Genomic DNA, 20,517 nt, shown 5'->3' on the forward strand with positions numbered 1-20,517 from the left:
TCTTTGATAGCTGTGTAGAAGGTGGTCGAACTAGCACCTCGCTTAAGTTTTTCACCCGATTCTCACAATGACCTGCCAAGGTAGGTACAGACAAGGACACTGGGGCTGGGGGAAGGGAAGGAGTTTACTCCAGGACTCAAAGCGCCACACGGCAAAGCTGTATCAGCGCTGTCCTATTCCGGAGCCTGTGTTCTTAACTGACCAGTGATGACGAATAGGGGTTTGGATGTTTTTCCCAGGGGAGCCATCGACAGGGTGGCTAGAGTCTGGCTAAGAAGGTGAGGCTGGGATTGATTCTGATCTCTTCGACTACTGTCCTGAGAAGAAGAGCACCCCAGGAGACCCGAGACAGGTCACCTCTGCTTACATCGGCGAAGCTTCATCCACCAGATGGCAAAGAAATCCTTCCACTGTCTATTTAAACCCAAGCCTTGCGGTTCTCTGTCGGGAAGCAGGTCATCTTGAATGATTCTCCAGGGAACATTTTAACTTCATAAACTATTTGAATAAAAGATTAATTGAAGGGAGTCCAATGCCCTTTGTGATCAAAGCTGGGGATGGTGGAGGGCAGAAGAAGTTATTAAAGCAACCGCTTTGAAGGGCTTCCATTGAGCCATCTGCTCGTCAGCCTAGCTCCACACCTCTGTGCTGAGGAGAATTGGGGCCTTGCCTGATTTGGAAGGATTTCAACCCATTGCCGATCTTTGTGTGTTAGGATTTCATCTTGGCATCCATCGTTTTAGCCACTATGGCTTTCGTTCTTGCGATAGGGTTTTCCAAAGTGCCTTTATTGCGTAAATGCATAGCTGTTCAAATTTTTATTACTAGTCAATTGACACAATTATGTCCCATCAAAATACACTGAAATTTCTAAGTCACTGATCTCTAGCTATCCCCTTCACCTTTGAACCGACTATCACTGTAATTCATAGTTTTTCATTGTGGAAACGGTAAACGTACTGATAAGCAAAATATAAAAGAGAACTGTAAGGTTACTCAGATGCAACTCCTTTTAGTGACCAGCCTTTCTAATCCTATCTGTGAACATACAGATGTGCAAAAAATAACATCAAGGAAGAAATGGGATTGTAATTTCCCTATGGTCCTTCAAACTTGCTTTTTGCACTTATTGTGTCACAGAACATTTTCCAGGTGACACGTGGACAACTGGCACACGGGGTCTAATAGCGGCACAGCATCTCTCTGGGGAGGGGCCATCACTTCACCTGCTCTTCCGATACCAATGGGCTTTTCAGCTTTTCCCAGTTTCCATTTTTCAGTGTGTTGTGACAATATGATCCTTGCAAAGATGTTGGCACACTTCTCCTGTTTTTCCTTAGCTTTGGTCCCTTAGAATCAGTGAGTTACACAACCAGGTGTGACTGCTGGGTCTGAAGACATGCATTTTTATGTGCGTGAGCTACTGCGAAGGGTCCCCAGGCCTCACGCTTGCTCAGCAAGCATGCTCATACTGAGTGGCATCCCTCGCCCGAACACACATTTTACTCTTTGCTTTGCATTTTGTGATTATATTTTTCCATCCTGTATCTTTTAACTTGTACAAGGTATTTCTTTTTCTCTATGAAAGTTTTGGTTAAGGATGTGATCACATCCATGTGTCTTATTTCTGCAGTTTCTGCCTTTAATATTAGGCTTTTGGAGACCTTCTCTCTTCTAAATTAATATAATTATTTAACTATTTTCTCCTAATTCTCTTGAGATTTTATTTCTCTCAACATTTTAACCTTTAATTTCTTTAGAACATATTTTAATTCGGAAATAATTTGCATTTAATGGATCCTCAGCAATGACTAAGAAGCTTGAGATTTAAAAAAGACCCTAAGCAAATGGTCAAGAATGGAGATTTAAAAAGGGTCAATTAGCAGAGCAAATCTATATCAGATTGCATTTTTGTTATATCATTAAGACAAAAATTTAGATACATAAAAGTCATACTTGGGTACTTAAGGACACAGGCTCACTGCAGAGGGGTCTCCAGGGGGCAGAGTGTTCCTGCTGCGTGCTCCAGCCTGCGGTCCTGGGTGTTCTGAGGGTCTCCATCTGTTTGTCCCTGCGTTTGTGCTTGTGTCTCTCTCCCATTCAGGGAGGCTGACTGCCTTTGGTAGATCCTTGGGTTTCATCCAATCGCTTGATCTCTCTCAGCATCCGTTTTCCCATCCATAGCAATGTGGGCTGAGCTAGATGATCTCTCTGGGTCCCCAGCTCTAAATTGCTCCAACCCATGATTTATAACGTTTTCTTTTGTGCTTACGTGACTCCCTGTCTTTCAATAAGTAACTCTTCCTCTTGAAACTTCTTGTCTTTTTCTTTTCTGCATTGTTGACTTTTTTTCTCTTCTTTCGAACTCATCACAACATATGACTAAGTCTAATTTTTATTTGTTGCATTCATTAAATTAAATAATTTTTCACTATTCATTAATTTATAAAGAAAGTGAATGGAATGGCCATTTGTCACTACAAAAGGAAAACTAAATAAAATTGAGCCTTTTTCTTACTTCAGTGCCCCCCTGATTTATTTGGATGGGCCAGTGAACTGGAAAGTACTTTTCCTGATCTAGTCAATATGAAGAAAAAAATCTTTTATGCTGAAAGTGGTCATTACAAATTATGCAAAAGATGTTAATATGTTAGAACCGGTGAAAACTGAGTTCAACTTATTGCTTTGTAGAAATCTTTCTTTGTGGCAAATGTCATAAGTTTAAATTATAGGTCTTCAAGGAAAAATGGTACTTAACCTTTGTTAATTAGGAAATCAAAACATTGTCATTGGAGAGAGCCTCCTGCCATGCCAGGGCTTCATGCACATTAGTCAGACCTGTGATAATTATCCAAGGTGAGATGTGGGTTTAATTGTATACCATTTTTCATGTGAAATGCTATGCAAGTGTTGCAGTTAAAGATTAATTATGGAAATGCTGTAACTACCCATAATGAATAATACAACCATCAAATGTACAGAAGGTGGGGGCAAAAGAATCAGGTATTGCATTAAACAAAAGGGCAAAAATAATATCAAGAGGAAAAATAAAAAAATACACTGTCTTCAAACTCAGAGCTTAATAGTGTTCTAAGAAGGTAAGTTGTGCTCCAGAGCAACTTTGCCCACTCAGACTGGCCACTTTTCTGCCACAGTCCCCGCATGTTAACCAAGTCCTTTTTGTATGTTAAAAGGTGTAACCACTATGGGAAAGATAAAGTCAAGGAGGGTTAAGTGGGATCTGGAGATGGAGTGGGGAGGTGGGTGTAGGTGGGACGGGGACACTGGGGTGAACTGGGAGTGGCTGCAGGCTGCTGAGAAGAGCAAAGCCACAGGTCAGCTCACGGCTTCGTAAGGCTGGGAAGGCCTTTCTAAGATGGCAGGTGGAGACATGCTTGTTGCCTGAAGGTGGGTACCAGTGTGATCACAAACAGCCACACAGTGAGCTGGGCACAGCTTGACATATGGAGGCAGCAAACAGATGAGGAAAGCATGAACGAGGGTCACAGAGATCCATTTTTGTGAATTGGTTTCGTGCCTCACTGTCTGTGTGATGGTTCCAGGTCCTCCTTGAATCTCAGTCTTCTTAGGTGTAACATTAGTATAACAATGTCCACCTTGCAGGACATCTTCATAACAGGTAGGCTCAGTTAATAGTGGTGTTCTGATTGTTACTATTAATGAATATAAGCATACTTTTACAGAATTGAAATAAGCCCAGAGTTGAAATAAGTCAATTATGGCTAAGATGTTGAGCGTACATAAATCTGATGCCAAAGGTATCATGAGTGTTAGGGACTGCATTGGGTCCCCCACCGTCCCTAATTTATCTCTTGAAGCCCTAACCCCCAACCTGACTCTATTTGGACTGTATGAGGTCTTCAGAGAGGTTTCAAGTTTAAACAAGGTTATAGAATGAGATCCTAATCCAGTGTAATTGGTGTCGTCTAAGAAGAGGAGACCAGGAATGCGCTAGCACAGAGAAAAGATCATGTGAAGACACAGGGAGAAGACAGTGCTCTGAAAGCCAAGGAGAGAGGCTTTAGGGAAAAAAAAAAACCCAAAACCAAAAAACATACTACTGACCTTCTAAGCCCCCGGAATATGAGGAAATAAATTTCTATAGTTCAACCTGCCCAGTCTGTGGTATTTTGTTAAGGCAGCCCTGGTAGACAAAGACAATCAATGGAGGGTTAGCATTAAGTTCGACTGACCCAGCCTGCCTCAGAGTGACCTTGGAGTCCATCTTTTAACTGCATGGACATCACAGAGTCAGGGTGGGCAACAGCCCTATTCCATCTGCAGTGGAGGACTGTGCCTGGTTTGGGGGAACCCTGAGCTAGCACAGGGACCTTGAGCCTGTGACTGGCATGATATGAAGATGGGGTGGAGGGGACAAAGCTGTGACTTCTCTGTCCAGGTGACTCACTCCAATCTTGACTCTTCTACGTGGCAGCCATTCCTGTCGGGGTAGGTGAGAGGGAAAGTGGCTGTGTGCTTGAATTGGTGGACTACCCAGAGTTGCAGATGTTATACCTGCTATTTCTTGGGTTCTGTGTGATACCGTCGTGTCAATTTGAACCAACACAAAACTTATGTGTTAATGCCGATGTGTAAAACAAACAAATGCATACAGTTATCTGAATCCTAGAGTGGCTAGTCTCTAGTGGTGGAGGGAGTTAAAATAAATTCGTCCCCATTCTTCAGTGCAGAGCCACAAGATTGACAGATATTGATCCACGAGTCCTTTGTCAGCTGGGTCTTGAAGGGCATGCATGGAAAAGGCCTTTACATGCTCAGAGAAGGAGATTTCGGAGAACTCCTCTTTTGGATCTGGCTCAGGAGCGCTCATTCATAGCTTCATTCAGCAGAATGGATTTTTTTAGCTCATTATCACTGCATGGATAGAATAAAGGACATGTAGAATATGTGCCTCCAAACTATTAAACTAAAAGAAAATTTCAAAATAAAGACTGAAGGAGTACAAGTTTCCAATAGAAGAAAGCAATCATTTGTGTCTAAATGAAACTTGTTCTGTAATGGGGACTGAGCTAAGGGGTTCTGGAGGCTGTGGAAGCAGGGTACACTCATTTTAACAGAATACTGGCTGTACCAGGCGCCGTCCCAAAACTTCATATATTTCAACTCTCAAAGATAAGTATTATTATGACCCCCATTTTGCAGGTGAGGAAACTGACATCCAGCAAGATGATTTGTGCAATGTCACAGACATAGCAAGTGGCCAGACTGACAGCCAGGTGATCTCTTTATTTTTATACCTGTGCGCTTTGTGATAGCAGCCGTGTGGACTTGAGGGGTGGATCACAAAGGCTCCCTCTTCTCCCATCTGGTATGTTCCTAGGTTTTGCTGTGCTTATGTGTGGAAAACGCTGAAGACTGCTTAACACCTGAGATAGGCTAGGCCATTTACCACTTGTCCCTGAAGCCACAGGTGGCTAGGCTGAAGGAGAAACACAATGATCACAATTGAATGTGAATGACTGAGCCCATCTCCAGGTCAGCAGAGAAGGGACACTTCTTTGGTGCCATCCCTGAAATCACACTTTTTAAAAATTAGTACAAAATCTTAACATTGTGATTTTGAAGCCACAGCAGGTGTGGGCTTTGGACCCTGGCTGGTGGGGGTGGTTGATCCTTCTGCCTGTGCTCAGTTTGCCAGCACTGACTTCAGAGGGCATCACTCTGCCTGGGGTCCCACAGTTCCAAGCTTATAGGTGGGGATGTGAGAGTCCAGTGCCAAATTGCCACTTCCCGGTCAGATCCAAATTTTAAACAATTGACAGGTACTTTAGTAAACTTTAATGCAACCCCAAATTTCAAATATCTCAGCTGAGAGCTCTAAATATTCCTTTGACAAATGTCTGTATGTGATTGTGCGTATGGTGTGTCCTGCTGAGAAGTTCCACTCATATTTGAAGCAAAATCGGTATCTTTCTGCTGATCTTACAGTCCCCATGTCTCTCCCTCTTTTTTCTGTTTTTACCATCTGTTTTTTAAAGTATTTATTTAAACACCCATAGCTAGTACCTTTCGATTCAGACTGAAGAATTCCCAGCACTGACATTCACTCAGCACCTTAGTCCCATTACCCCAGAGTCCAGACTTCAGACAAGTCTCTGCAGATGGTGTTCCCAGGTCAGGGCTGGGCTGGCTGATCCCGAAGGAATCAGCACAGCTCTGATAACCTGCCTTCAGGGAGGCCTGGGTTTTCCATGCCAAGAGGGTAGAGGACGAAGAACAGAAGGATTGAGAAGGGGAAAGAGAAGAAAGTCAGCAGAGAGGCGAGAACAAAATGGCGGAGTGTTTCCCAGTTAAGATGTCAAGGAGGGTGAGGTTACAAAGGAACTCAGGGAAAGTGAGATGGCAGCAAAAGACTATTGGATTGGCGATTTTTGAGACAGACTCTTCAGTGTGGAATGGGATTGTTACTAATGAGGCCTGGGTGGTGAGGGCAGGGATTCACCTGTGCGATAGGTCCCTGATAGGAATCAGCACCAGCAGACGACAGTCCTGTCAGAGTGGGAGTGAGGCACTTTGAAGTTGAGTGTGGGCACTTTGACTTGGGGTGGGCACAGGAAAGGAAGAGAGGGACAGCAACATCAGGACTCTGCATCCTGAGGCAGGAGTCTCCTTCATAGCCTCAGCTCTCTGGGAGAAGTCCAGTTCGGGTTCTAGGTGGAGAGACCTGTGAGGACAGCGAGCACTGTGGAAGGCCACACACTGCTGCACCTGCCCCGGCAGAGGCGGAGCCAGGGAGAGCAGAAGGACGTGCCATTAACGCAGGGGCCGGCCGCATTGTGGTGCTGACAGGGAGTAGGAGCAAAATTAGCATAATGGTACCTTCCTGAAACTGGAAAAATGGCCAGAAGACAAACTATTGTGAATATGAAGAGGTTGGAGATATTGAAATGAGAAAACTTACAATTGCTGAAGAAAAGATTTCTTTGGAGGGGTTGAGTAGCAGAATAGAAACAGAGATAAAGAACATCTCAGTGGGTTGGAATATGGATCAAAATACCTTCCTGAGTGCACCAGGAAAGGACAAAGAGATTTGAAAAGCTGAGAACTACAAAGGGAGGAAGTAGAAATGCCAACATCTGCCTAACAGCAGCCTCTTGAAAAGAATGGCGTCAACACAATGACCTGTTTGAAGACACAAAACGTCAGAATTTTCTAGAAGACTCAGTGTTAGACTTTGGATTGAAGTCCTGAAGAGGGTAGAAAAGCCAGCCACCACAACAAAACAACATCTACATCCACGGCTGTGGATCTTAACCTGAGACCCACACACAGGTCTCCGAGAAACCTTCCTGGAAAAGCCTTCATCTTTACTTGCATTAACTTTTAGAAGAAATTTAGCATCTCCTTCAGTTAGGAATGTAGGAATAATCACAGTAGCATTAGCAGTACTTGTATACTGCTGTCAATAGAAATAAAAGGAATTTTCATGTTACCTTAAAGTTACAGATTGAAAAAAAAAATCACTCAGGTTATTGATTATTTTGAAATTATGGTAGTTACCAGGTTTCGCACTAGGTTTTGTTATTTAAAGTCTAGTATTAAAAAACATGTATTACTAAGTGTATCACAAATTTGATGTTTTAAATAGTTTGATGATTTTATTTCAGTTTATTATGTTTCTTTTGTAATTGTGTATATCTTACTTCCTTCATATAAGACATTATTCTGGGAAGGTAGATAGAGGCTTCTCCAGATTTCCAGAAGGATCCATGACCCACAAAGGGTTCCAAATTCCTGCATTCTAGTGAAGTTATGAAAACTAAATAAAAAAAGAAGTTCTTAAAAACTTTCAGGGACAAAAGACAGGAATAAGAATGTAACCCATGTCAAACCCTTCAACAGCAGTGCTGGCTTGAAAAGATAGCCAACCAATATCCTCAGGGTGTTGATTTGAATATGGAAAGCAGCTGAGGCATTTGTAGGCAGCAAGGTCCCAGAGGGAGTCCCTTTGCGGTTAGTCTCTCTTTTCGCTTTTGTAGTGCTGGGAATCGAACTGAATCAAAAGAAAAAGGAATCCCGGAGGAAATTAGAGGACATGGGAAGTAGGAGTCAATAAAAAGAAAAACTTAAATACCACTGTTTTCTAATAATTGTGAGTAAATATATTCACATAATACTCTGCAGTTAAAACTACAGAAGGTGTCGCCTGGCAGGTGGCGGGTGGGCAGGAGGTCAGCATGTACTGGGGTTCCTGTTTCACTCAGTAGGACAGTGAGGATACTAGTACATCTTAGTGGGTGACAGGGAAAGACCAGCACTAGGAATCTTACCATGTTAGGGCAGAGGCCAGGGAAATGAAAGTCAATGTCCAGCTTTTAAATTAATAGAGTAATATTCAATAGGAAGTAGATTGGGGTGGGGGTGGGATACAAGCAACACATAATAAACAAAGAACACAATGAAGCAAGAAGCAGAAACACAGCCCCAAATAACTGCTGTGATCATCAACATATGAAAAGACAGACATTATCAGAGTAGATTTTTAAAAGATTCAGCAATATGGTATCTAGGAGACACATTTAGACAAAAATGCAGACGCCGGAACAAAAAAGCACCAGGCAAATATTAACAAGGAGATACTATGGGGCTGGGTGGTGGCCAGAGCACTTGCCTAGCGTCTGTGAGGCACTGGGTTTCATTCTTAGCGCCACCTATAAATAAATAAAATAAAGGTTCATCAACAACTAATTTTTTTTTTTTTTTTTTTAAGACACTGGTGTACTAGTTCCCAGAGCAGAAATGAAACTGTGAGATGAAGAACACTGTTGGTAAAGATGGGAATTGTACGTCAGTCTAAGGAACGATTAATGGAGAGACTCACCAACAGCCTCACTAGCGAAATGCCTGAAGTATACAAAGCTGCTGTGGAAAGGACCACTCATAGGAATGCAATGAACCAAGTTTGGTATATGCCCTTAGAAGGTTCTAGATCAAGAGCAGTACTTAGTAAGATCGGAACACACATGGCCTTCGACTGGCTAACTCTGGACACAATAAACTCACCGAAGATTATTTGCGGTAGCAGAGTTGGGAGAAACCCAGGTCTTCATCATTAAGAGATGGACTAAATGATGTGTAGGTCATCCCCATAATGGAACGTATTCACAGAATGGAATTCACAGAATTGCACAAAGAGATCTTGGAAACACAAGGCTGAGTAAGAAGGCGAAGAAACAGAATGGGGTTTGTAGTACAATACCGTTCACATAAAACACAAGGCACAAAAAATCATGCTGCAAATGTTCAAGAATATTCATATTTTTTTAGACAAATGCACAGAGGGTGGGTTAGAAGGCACACATCCAGGACACTCAAGTGGGTGTTAGCAAGGGAGAAAGAGTGGAATCGGGAACTTTGTAAAAATGAAAGAAAGATTAAAAGGAATGAGCAACCCTGTCAGGATGTGACAAGAGGACCATGAAATGAGGAGAGACCCGCAATTCTGAATATCAAGTGGACTTGAAAAAAAATGAGGCCCGTGAAAGGAGAAGGCAGAGGCGACAGAAGTGGGTACCTCCCCTCTCACTTCGTTAGTGTACTGCAGAAGGAACTATGGGCTTGTGTGGACCTATCCGTTGGATATTTGAGACACTTACACTATTATTAAACAATTATTTTCTATGCAACTCTTGCCATTTATTATCATGAAGTTTGGTTGAGTCTTTATTGGAAGAATAAAATAACTATGTCATACTTATTTGATAAACTTGTTGGACAGTTTTTAAAATATTGATTGCAAAACTGGTGCCTTTCAATCAACGTGCCTTCTCTGGGTCGGACCACTCCAATTGCCATGAGAAAGCTAGAATGGGAGACCAGAGTCCCTGAAGGTTTTGCTCTTACAGCCCATGAGCAACTTTACACAGAAAGCGAACCATAAGTTGGCCTCCAATATGAGGTTCGAAACATTTCTCCTAACAGTTTCTACACTTATGACCTCTGCCTTCAAGTAAGTAGCTCAGATTGGGTGGAAGCAGGTAGTTCAAGACCGCCTTCTCGTTGAGGACTTAGAAGAGGTTCAAAGAACACCATCAATTGCATTATGTTGGGAGCGTATACAGAAAGAGGAAAGCTTGTGCCTCGCATTATTCTCTTTATATGTTAAGACTCTGACCATAAAACTGACAGCTGGAATTGCAAAAGTTAATTAGTTTTGTTCACTAAAGGGCAGGAAATGTAAATGGCAACCATTAGTGGAGAAGGGCCCTTCTTGCCTGAGTGGGGCTGGGTTTGGGTAGGGCTGTTGAGAAGGGAGTGAGCCGCTGACTCTGGCACAGCGTGGCAGAGCTCTGGGCCAGCGGTCAGGCTGAGAACAGAGGAACGGTGCTGGTCAGCCTCATGGCGAACAGCTGGGAGCAGAGTGCAGTCCAGGCTGCCGTCTCCCGTGCTCATTTGCATTTTGCTTTGTGTAGAGTTTATTGATCTCATTTTAAAACTAGATTCTAGCCAGAAAATAGTTTTACTTATTTATTTATTTTTACTTATGACGATGGTCTCTCATTATGGTACCACTTCCTATCTCTGGGGGGAAACCAGAAATCAGTTATCCAGGTTTGGGGCAGAAACTTATAATTATGCTCCCAGCTGATATCTCAGCTAGTTCCAAAGAGGCAAGACCTCAATGTGATGTCAGGGATAACTATATTCAAGGTCAAGACTGATCCAATGGGTCCTTTTTTTCTTCTGTCATGCTTGATTTCAATCTCTGATACTTGGTGAAAAAGATATTTTCAAAGATGGCAAATATCATCAAACTTTAAGAAAAGAGTTTTGAAGAATGATTATATGGAAAAATATCTTCTTGCTTTAGAAATGGGATGATCTAATTTTGAATAGATTAACTCAGAGAAGTAGCAGAAATTATACAATTTAATTTATTGATTCAGTCCATTGTTAACTCAGCCAATGTTCACTGAGAAACCTCTGCTCAGTGGTTGGTTGGACCTTATTATTCTAGGTCTCTGGTGTCAGGTAGCTTATCTTCTAGTAGGAGGACACAAAAATAAATGAACCTATTACCAGTCCCGAGGAGAACTGAAATTGGTAGATGCCTGGCGACTTCAGATTGCATGATCGCAGGGAAGGTCTCCATAAGGAGGTGACGGAAGCTGAGATAAGATTGACAAGAAGAAGCCAGCTTTGTCTATATCTGGGGAGGTATTTCAGGAGAGGGAACACCCAGTGCAAATGCCACACAGCAGGAACAAGCTCTGGCATGTTCAAGCAAAGTAGTGACCCTGGAGACCAGGAAGAGTACTGGTCACAGTCATCCAAGCAAGAAGCAAAGTGGCGTTGACAAGGGGCCACTCATGGCAGTAGGTGTGTTTGTGGTATGGTCTCTCGTTGGACGGTGAGCAATGAGAGATGGGGGGAAAGAAGGGAAAGAGGGAAATCAAGAGTAACTTCAAGTGTCAGGCAAAAAATGGGTAGATAGTGATGTCATTTGCCAAGATGGGGAAGGTTGGTAGAAGACAGGCGTAGGATAGGCACCAAGATTTTTTTCCTGCCATGTTTATTCTGAGATGCTCTTTAGATGTCCAGGTAGACAACTGGATGAGTGGGTCTGGAGTTCCTGAGAAAGTGAAGCCTGGAGATTTAAATTGAAGAGTCACTGGTGCATAAGTATATTGAAAGCCATTAAATATCGGGCTGGATCAGGTCATCCAAGACAATGTGTGGATGGAGAAGAGAGGAGGATGGAGAAGAGAGGAGGCTCTGTGGCCGAACAGAGAGGAGAATGCAGGAGAGACTACAGCAGTGGCCATTGTGGCCAGAGGAGAAGCAGGACAGCATACTGCCCAGGACTCCAAGGGAAGAGAATTTCGGAAGAATGGCCTGTGGGATATGGAAAGAAGAATGGAGGAATGTGATGTCGACTTGGGATCCCTGTTGACTTCGACAGCCTTTATTGTAAGAGGAAAGGAAAGGAAGGAAAGGAAGGAAAAGAAGGAACTAAGAAAAAGAAAGATCTTTTTTTCACACCATGGAGACTCTCAAAGGCGGAGTCTCATCCCCTGAGAGGAATGCTTCTGCATGAGATTCTCTTGTTGACCCATCCCTTTGTGTTTGAAGTAACCCTCTGCCTTTCAGGACTACCCACCTTGTGCCAGCCTGACCTCCATCCCTGTCAACTACAGTCTCCTTTTATGGACCCCATAACTGAGTGCGGTACATCCCCATGGGGGCTCTGCTGCCATCTGAGCGTGCACATCTTGGTTAGGGTGGGTTTTTCTGTGCATTATGTAAACTTTCTGCACAGCCTATAGCTAAGGGTAGTACACAATGTCTCCAGGTGCTCCTTGGCCATGGTGTCATCCCAGGCAAGGGGCTTTGTGCACACTGACTGACCAACATGACTTTAAGTTCCCCTCAGCTTGCCTAACAGTCAGACAGGCAATTGGACCTCTGACCTCCTGTTCTTAGAGTATTTACTTTAGAAAACTTGTACAGTAATGATTGTTAGTTCTTTCTCTGTCTCTTTGAGGTATAAATCTTTTAAAAAGCCTTTTTAGGGAGAGTTTTACAATTGAGAAATGTCTTTCTCAGGGACCTGGGAGCCACTCTGAAATGTAAACATCACAGAAGAAGCGCCCACCTCCTGGTCTCCAAGGGAAAGATGGGAGCTCACTTCCCAGCCTGCCTCCCTCCAGGATGAAAAATTACCTCCTCTCTTGAGGATGAGGAAAGCTGACTTTCCTTTAAGTACAGTTGATAAGCAATCTTCCTATCTCTGCTCTTAAAAACTTTCCCTGTGTGCTTGAATACAATGGAAACAACGCTGCTGGTCTTGACTGAAGTGGAGCAGAGCTGAGGTTGAGCTCTGCTCCTCCACCTGGTTTCCTGCTGGTGCACAAAGTCCTCTTGGCCTGTGCAACGCTGCCCAGTGCAGATTTCACTTTGCGAAGAGAAATGTTGAGTGTCTGCAATCGGAACAGCTGGGATCAAGTCCCTCTTGTCTCCTACTAGGACCTTGGGGAGTTAACTCATCTGATCTCAGCTTCTTCCCTGTAAAAGTGAAACAGGAACTGGCAATAGGATCGACTTCATAGGGGTCTTGTGTGGATTAAATGAGGTGACATATGTGACCTTGAGGTGTGACCCTGGACATCTCAGCCAGCATTTATGTCCTTGCTGCTGAGTCCATGTTAACGAAAATGGGGAAAAACCACAGAACGGGAGAAAGTCTTTGCTAACTACTCTCCTGACAGAGGATTAATATGCAGCATATATAAAAACTCAAAAAACTTAACACCCAAACCCCACAAATAATCCATTTAGTACATGGACAAACAAACTAAGCAGATGCTTCTCAGAAGAAGAAATACAAATGGCCAGCACATATATGAAAACAATGGTCAACATTATTAGCAACTAGGGAAACGCAAATCAAAACAACACTGAGATATTACCTCACACCAGTCAGAATGGGAATTATCAGGAATACAAACAATAATACATGCCGGAGAGGATGTGGAGAAAAAGGAGCACTGTTACACTGCTGGTGGGACTGTAAATTATTACAACCTCTATGGGAGGAAGTGTGGAGATTCCTCAAAAGACTAGGCATGGAACCACAATTTGATCCAGTTATACCACCCCTCAGTATTTACCCTAAAGAATTAAAGTCAGTATACTACAGTGATACATGCACACCCATGTTTATAGCAGCACAATTCACAACAAACTATGGAACAATTCACAGTCAAACTATGGAACTAGCCTAGGCATCCATCAACAGAAAAATGGACAAAGGAAAATATGGCGTATACACAATGGAGTTTTATTCAGCCATAAAGAAAAATGAAATGATGTCATTTACAAGAAAATGGATGGAACTTAAGAACATTATATTAAGTGAAATAAGCCAAACCTAGAAGGTCAAGGGTCATATTGTTTCTCTCATATGTGGAAGGTAGAGAGGAAAAGGAATAGAAAGAGAGGTAAGGGATTTTCATGCAAATTGAAGGGAGATCAGTAGAGTAGAGGAAAGGGACCAGGGAGAGGGAGGATGAGAGAAAAGCAGGAAAATACTAGGGAATGATATTTGCTAAATTATATTGTTACATTGTGTGCGTGTATGAAAATATAACAATGATCCTGCCATTATGTATAATTATAATGCACCAATTACAAATGGGGGAAAGCATACATTTGTTGTTATAATTCCTGCAATTTGGAAATTTGGATTTTGTGTGCATGTGTGTGTGTGTGCATGTGTAAACACACACTTTTTTTTTTTTTTTTTCAGTGCTGAGGCTCAAACTTGGATGTTGCAAACTTCCTGAACATGAGAAATGACCATTTTATTCATTTACAGATTTGGGTGCATTTCATGGCTGGGATCCTGATTTTTTTTCCTTGCACACAGATGTTGACCTCCTCTCTGCTCTCCCAATCACTTGGCATTGCAGCTGGTTTCTGATTTGGATTCAGCAGGTATGAGGAACAGCCGACCAAACAGGCTGTTTCATTGAGCTGGAGGAAACTGGGCCCTTTTATGGGATTCCCAGCCAAGTTCAGCTCAGGGAATGTTCCTAGAAGTCTAATTTTCATTTTCTTGCAAATCTATTTAATAAACCTCAGCTCTTCTACAAACCCAGTTGCACTCAGGAGAGAAAGGTCTCCTACTAGACGAGCTGTCAGAGGGGGAGGCGGCGGCGTCCCTGCTCCCCTCCTGTCTCAGAGTCACCCTGAAGACATTGATTCTCCCTCAATCTCCAGGTGGGCTTCTCACCCATCACGCGAGAACTTGAAGGACCCAGACTGACTTTCTGCTCCTCCGGTTACATGCTGCACCACAGAGACACACCCCTCTTTGCCTCCACAGAGATTTCAGAAGTGGTGTGCCAAGGGAGTGGAGCCTAGACAGACATTTGTCACCAGTTAAGATGACCCAACCTTTCCTCTCAGGGAGACACTCAGGAGCCAGATGTCTTTCTGAAGCAGCCTCCAGATGTCCGAGCTCTGAGCTCCCTGAATGACCTCCAGGAAGACTTACACTCTGGCCTGTGTCTCGCTGGCACAGGTGGCCCCTAAACCAGAGCCCGGCTCTGACCAGCGTGCTCGGCTCCCTTCTATAGCTTGTGCTCACCAACTGGCTGAGGCCCTGAGTCGTCCTGTCCGTCATAGTCCTGCCCAGCTGCCAGGACTCCAGACTTCCTGGGAAGGCTGGCTCCAACGAGGATGTACCAACGTGGGCTTGGGCTCAGGCCTGCCTGGAGTCCCTCAGGCTGACAATGACCAGGAACATGTTTGCAGTTCTCCATTACCTGATGGACGTCTGACCTGGCTGCCATGGAGGACTGAGGCCTGGCTGTCTGAGCTTTCTGGTCACCAGTGCCTTAAGTCCCTCTGCCAGGCCAGACAGGAGTTCCTCATATGTTAGTTGTCCATTTTGGATCAAAAGCAGGAAGAAGTTTCCTGTGTTTTTCAAACAAGTGGCAGCAACTGCCTTTTCCTTCTTGTGTCCCTTTTACATTTTAGATTTACTTGTTACTTTTCTACTAGAGCAGAATCATAACTAGCTTCTTATTACTTCCAAATGACCTGTGCTGGCCCTTTCTGAATGACAACTTCTAATTATATTTTAGCTGTAGAGTGACAACTGTATCTTCTCTTATTTTTTCAGTTACATTGGCAAAGGGCATGTGCACCTTGGTGACACCGAAAGTGGTGGAGGCTGGGCGCCCCTTGCATCCATCTGTGAACAAAGCCAGGGATCACCTTCAGAGTGCTTCAGCATCAAATCCTGTCAAAGCCCTCCCTCCTCTAGCACCCAGGTGGAGCTCCTGGGCAATGCTGCCACCTCCGGGCTGCTGATGGTGACCCAGTGTGACCTTTCTTGATGGACCCTCACTTGCTTTCCTGGCCGATTTTGAGAAGACCCCAGGGCCTTTGCTCACTCCTCAGGAACCTCTGTGGCAGGAGAGCAAAGGACTTAGGGATACTTGTGCAGTTGAGAGTTCCTTTGGGGCTGCTGGGTTGAAGGGATCACATTTCAGGTCAGTGTTGAGAAGCAAGAGAGGAGTCAGTTGCAAGAGGATTCTTTGGAAGAGGTTTGAAAACTATATGGTGGAAGAAAACAAAGGGAATAAAAAGTAAAGCATAATAAAAAGAAGTAACCCGTATTTAATGCTAAGTACTCCGCTGAGTGATTTACATGGAGTAGCTCATTTAATTCAGAGACAAAGGTATTCTGATTAAATGAAGAAATATTAACTAATTGATCAGGGGTCTTCAAGTTGGCAAGTGGCAGAGGTGGGATCTGAAGCCCATTTTGTCAAGCTTGCAATCCTATGGGAAGGTCCACCCCATGGCAGTTCAGGTCCTGTTCAGCAGTTACTAAGCACCTCATCATAAATGTCTGAAGTTAGAAGAAATTGCGGACCAGCTAACTGAATGCCTTTACTGGACAGATGAGGAAAGAGACTCAGAGAGGAAGTAGCGGTACTTGGTCAAAGAAATGTTTTTATCAGAGTCAAACTGAAACTAGTACTCTGGTTGCCTGCAACTTATTGAATGGTTCTGGGACAACAACTGGCTTTGGGATTCGGATTCATAGCTGTTGAACTTGAACTTGTTTTATCTGGAATTGATGCTCCCCTCCACTTAGCCTGGTGCAGAACAACATGGTTCTCTGCTGCAGAATGATATTTCTCAGATTGGCTCAACTAGTTTGTGTCAGAGAGATGAGCTTTGCGCCCGCTTGTGAGATTATGGGAAATTAGAAACTGGAACTCGAGGTCACCTTTGATTATCAAGGAAAAGGAGTTGCTGACTCATCCTCAGCCCACTGCCTGGAAATCCTCTCCCTGGGTTAGTTTTCTTTCTTTTTTTCTTTTTTCTTTCTTTCTTTTTTTTTTTTTTTAACTCATGGCAGTTGACGGCATTTGCTATCACCTTTTCCGTAAACCCTTTCCTCCTGTGACATTACCTTCTTCTTTTCCTTCCTTCGCGCTTTCTATTTTTCGTCATTCTCTGAGATGTTCTTTTGCTGCCTGTTCCTCACATTCCATTTTTCTGTGAATTCTGATTTCAGCTCTCCGTTCTGTGTTCTGTTCTTCTCATAAGTTATGCTCAGATCATTTTAAAAAAAATGAATCAACATTATTTCTGAGACCATCATAAATGCTCTTTCCCTTTTCATCTTTCCACCTTACTAGGTCTCCAAAATTCTTTGAGACACATTTAAGGTATGGGTGGAAACTGGTAAAACTAAGGTTGGACTCCTGTATCTGACGCTAACTTCGGAAAAATGGGAAATCAGGCCAACCAGAGTCACATGTTATGAGGGAAACCAATAGAATACACCCAGCATGTTTGGGATTAGCAGAATTTAGGAAGAAACTTGTCATAGGTAGGGTGGGCAGACATATTGAAGTGAAATTGGTGTTCACCATGTTCAGCAGGAATCAATAGACCTGATATTTAGCTGAGAGATTTTGAGATCATCATTTGAAGGAAGGATTTGGAAAAAGGGTAAATTCTCATTGAGGTTGCAGACTATTTGATTCCAAAGTCTGTAACTCTTCATGGTCCCTGGTTGATGGGAGTGTTCACAAGTCAGTTTCCCTTGAAAAGTGCCTCAACTGACACTTTATTCTGTAGTTTGCCCACATCACATGAAAGGGGTGGAGACCTAATTTTATGTTAAAAAAAAAAAAAAAGACTTTCTAGGGTCCTTTGATCATTCCAAAGCAACTGTGAAAGACACTGCAGGGACTCTGGCCCTCCTTAACATTAGGGGACCCTTGGTGAGGCTCTCAGGCAGCAGCTGCTATGACTATGAATAGCCACCAGGTGGCACCTCGCTGGCTTGGTGGGAGACCGCCACAGTTGACTGAACTGATCAAGGAGTCCCCAGAAACCCAGGCAGTGGGTCTGAGGCTGTACCTCCACAAAGTCCTTCAAATCCACCATTAGCTGCTAGCTTCCTGAAATAGGAATATTATGGAGAACAATTAAACTTCATGGAAAGAGACCTCGCGCTGAGGTAACGCTAGGTTCATCTGGAATGTGTCAGTAGCCAGGACGCAGCTGAAGAAGACTAGACCGGCTGGGCCCTTCTCGGGGGCTTTTTCGCTGGTCTCACCTTCCGATTAGCACTGGCTTCTTCCCCACGTGCAGGACACCACGTCAGCCTAAGTCTAAGTTTTTCTCTGCCTAGAAACTTGAGAATGGGCAGAGAAAAGAATGGATTGCCATTTGTCATTTCAGAAAATCCAAACCTGTCACTTACCTTTTCGGCTCCTGCCTTTTCTTCCCCTCTCCCCCTACTCAGCACTTCAAGCAAACTTGAACTTAGAGAACCCATCCCCCTCCCCTTCCTCCTTCCCACTATCCTCCCTCCCTTCCTTCCTCACAGTTGTAAGTGCCCTAAATAATCAAATAATTTTACATAGTCTAAAACCATAAACCTGAAATTGCAGACTTCAGAGAGCCTAAGAGCTGTCCCAGCGCACACTCTAATGTTGTGGCTGAGAAGTCAGGCCTCCTAAGGGCTCTCAAAATATCCTGTCTTAGAAGAGACGAGAGGCCCAGAAACCTATTTTGGAAGGATCTCTATCAACACTCCCTCGGACTGTTTATTTTGCGCTGTGAAGTTTCTTAAAACCAACCGAGGGAAGTCATGATGGCCTTGTGCTACTCACCCACGAACAGCTGGCTGTAGAGTTCCAGGCGGGTGTGGCCTTCCGTCGGGGCCTTGCGGATCTGCTGGGGCAGCCGGTCCACCTGTAGGCTAGCCTGCTTGACGTTCCTCTCTGCAGTGACCCGGTGCCACTGGTCATCGTTGAGAGGGGAGGGCGACCTCACTACGATCTCCACCGGCCCATTCCCGACATCGAATGAAAAGGACACTTCTGTGGCAGCTGCAGGGGCATAAAGTGTGCAGACACGTGAGCACGTTCTCCAGCTACAAGCAGGAAAGGAAAGCAGGGCGAGAGATGTGATCTCGTCTGGGCACTTGCTGCAAAGCGCACCGCCATTGTGCATATCCATCATGGACACCCGTAGCAGAATCATTCGAGGGAGGATAAGCGTCGAGGCGTTGCTAAAGGGGAGGAAATACATTTCTATTGCGGGGGGAGGACCCTTTGTGCCATGCGGACACGTGTTTCCCTTCTTAACCTTCCAGAACTTTCTAGGAAGTTACCGTCACTGACTCTTTCCAGATAAAGAAACTGAGGCCTGGAGAATGGAGTTGGTGACACCAAGACACAGATATTGAGTGTCACAGATGGTGACCTGAGCCCAGGTTTGTCAGAATCTAGAACCTGAGATCTTTTGATTCCACCTACAACTGACCTCTTCCACCACTCTGGGGGCATCAATCTGCAGCACTTGAAGAGCTTTTTGGAACACCTGGGTCCAGAGAGTCCGACTCGGTTGTTTGGAGCAGGCTCCAGGTCCTCCAAAAGCCCCCCAGGAAATGTTAATAGGGAGCTGGAGCAGACAACTAATGCATTTGGGGGATTTACAACAGTTTATTTTAGCCATCTTTGAAAGCCACCGGAAGAATGACTGCGCAATGAAGGTGACCTGCGTCTGGTCTGGGCCAGCTGTAGCTGTCCCAGGGGTGTGCACCAGTTCTGCAGTGCCGTGCCCCAGCTCGTCCTGCACTGCAGACCTTGGCTCCTCTCCATCTGGGGCGCTGGATCCTTCTCATAACCTGCCCTCCAGCACTGACCACAAAGGGCTCTTTCTTTCAAAGATCTACAAGTCAACCTGCCTCTGCAATAAATCACTTCCTAACAAGAGGCGGATGGATTTGGTGGTTTGCTTTGTCAACTTTAATTAAAAGCAGCTTCTTTATTTCACATCATAAGTTTCGTGTGATGTTGTTCAGTGACCACTGAGTGCTTTATAAACAGGTTTTTAAGGTATATTTCTTGGGATGGCAGGAGAGGCAGCTTCCTGCTGGAGCAGCAGACACATCCCAGACTGCTGAAGGCTCTGTGAATTCATATCAACATTAACGATGTGGCACACCAGTGAATTTCCTGACTTTGCTTATAAAGATATCCAGCCCTCACTCCATCAATAAGCCTTGGCCTAATCTCTAAGTGGTTTAATTAAATATCTGTCATTTTTTTCCAGGGCTAATGGAAAATTCAGCTTCTTTGGGCTGGTACTATTTTGAGACGGTGTCGCAAGCAATCAAACTTCTAATTTAAAAACCACAGTGGGCCGGATTCTCTTAAGATCTACACTGTTCCCTGCCTCTGTGCTGGGCCTCTCTGAAAGCTGCATTAACTTTCTTGAGCTACAGGCATATTAGACACAGGACTCAATTTAATCAACCTAATTGTACTAAGGAATTTTGATCCTTCATGTCATTAGAAAGAGAACTTTAATTTTAATGCTTGTGGCAACCCCATGTACACTCCAGTAAAATATCTTATCCAAATTAGGAGCCCCTGCCTCCAAGGGTCACTGGGACAGGATTTAACATGCAGGCCGGGACCTCCATTGTGT

General features: G+C 44.0%; 1 protein-coding gene across 2 annotated transcripts in view; it reads right to left on the reverse strand.

Annotated features, from left to right (window-relative positions):
* Positions 1 to 20,517, reverse strand: part of CNTNAP2 (contactin associated protein 2) — a 2,020,421-nt gene that overhangs the window by 196,448 nt on the left and 1,803,456 nt on the right. For both annotated transcript variants that reach the window (XM_079149276.1, XM_079149277.1), the window contains exon 17: positions 18,693 to 18,911. In XM_079149276.1, the coding sequence (XP_079005402.1) occupies positions 18,693 to 18,911 (219 nt within the window). The remainder of the gene's footprint in view (positions 1 to 18,692; positions 18,912 to 20,517) is intronic.

Source organism: Sciurus vulgaris, assembly GCF_902686455.1.
Source record: "Sciurus vulgaris genome assembly, chromosome: 8".
Classification (NCBI taxonomy): domain Eukaryota; kingdom Metazoa; phylum Chordata; class Mammalia; order Rodentia; family Sciuridae; genus Sciurus; species Sciurus vulgaris.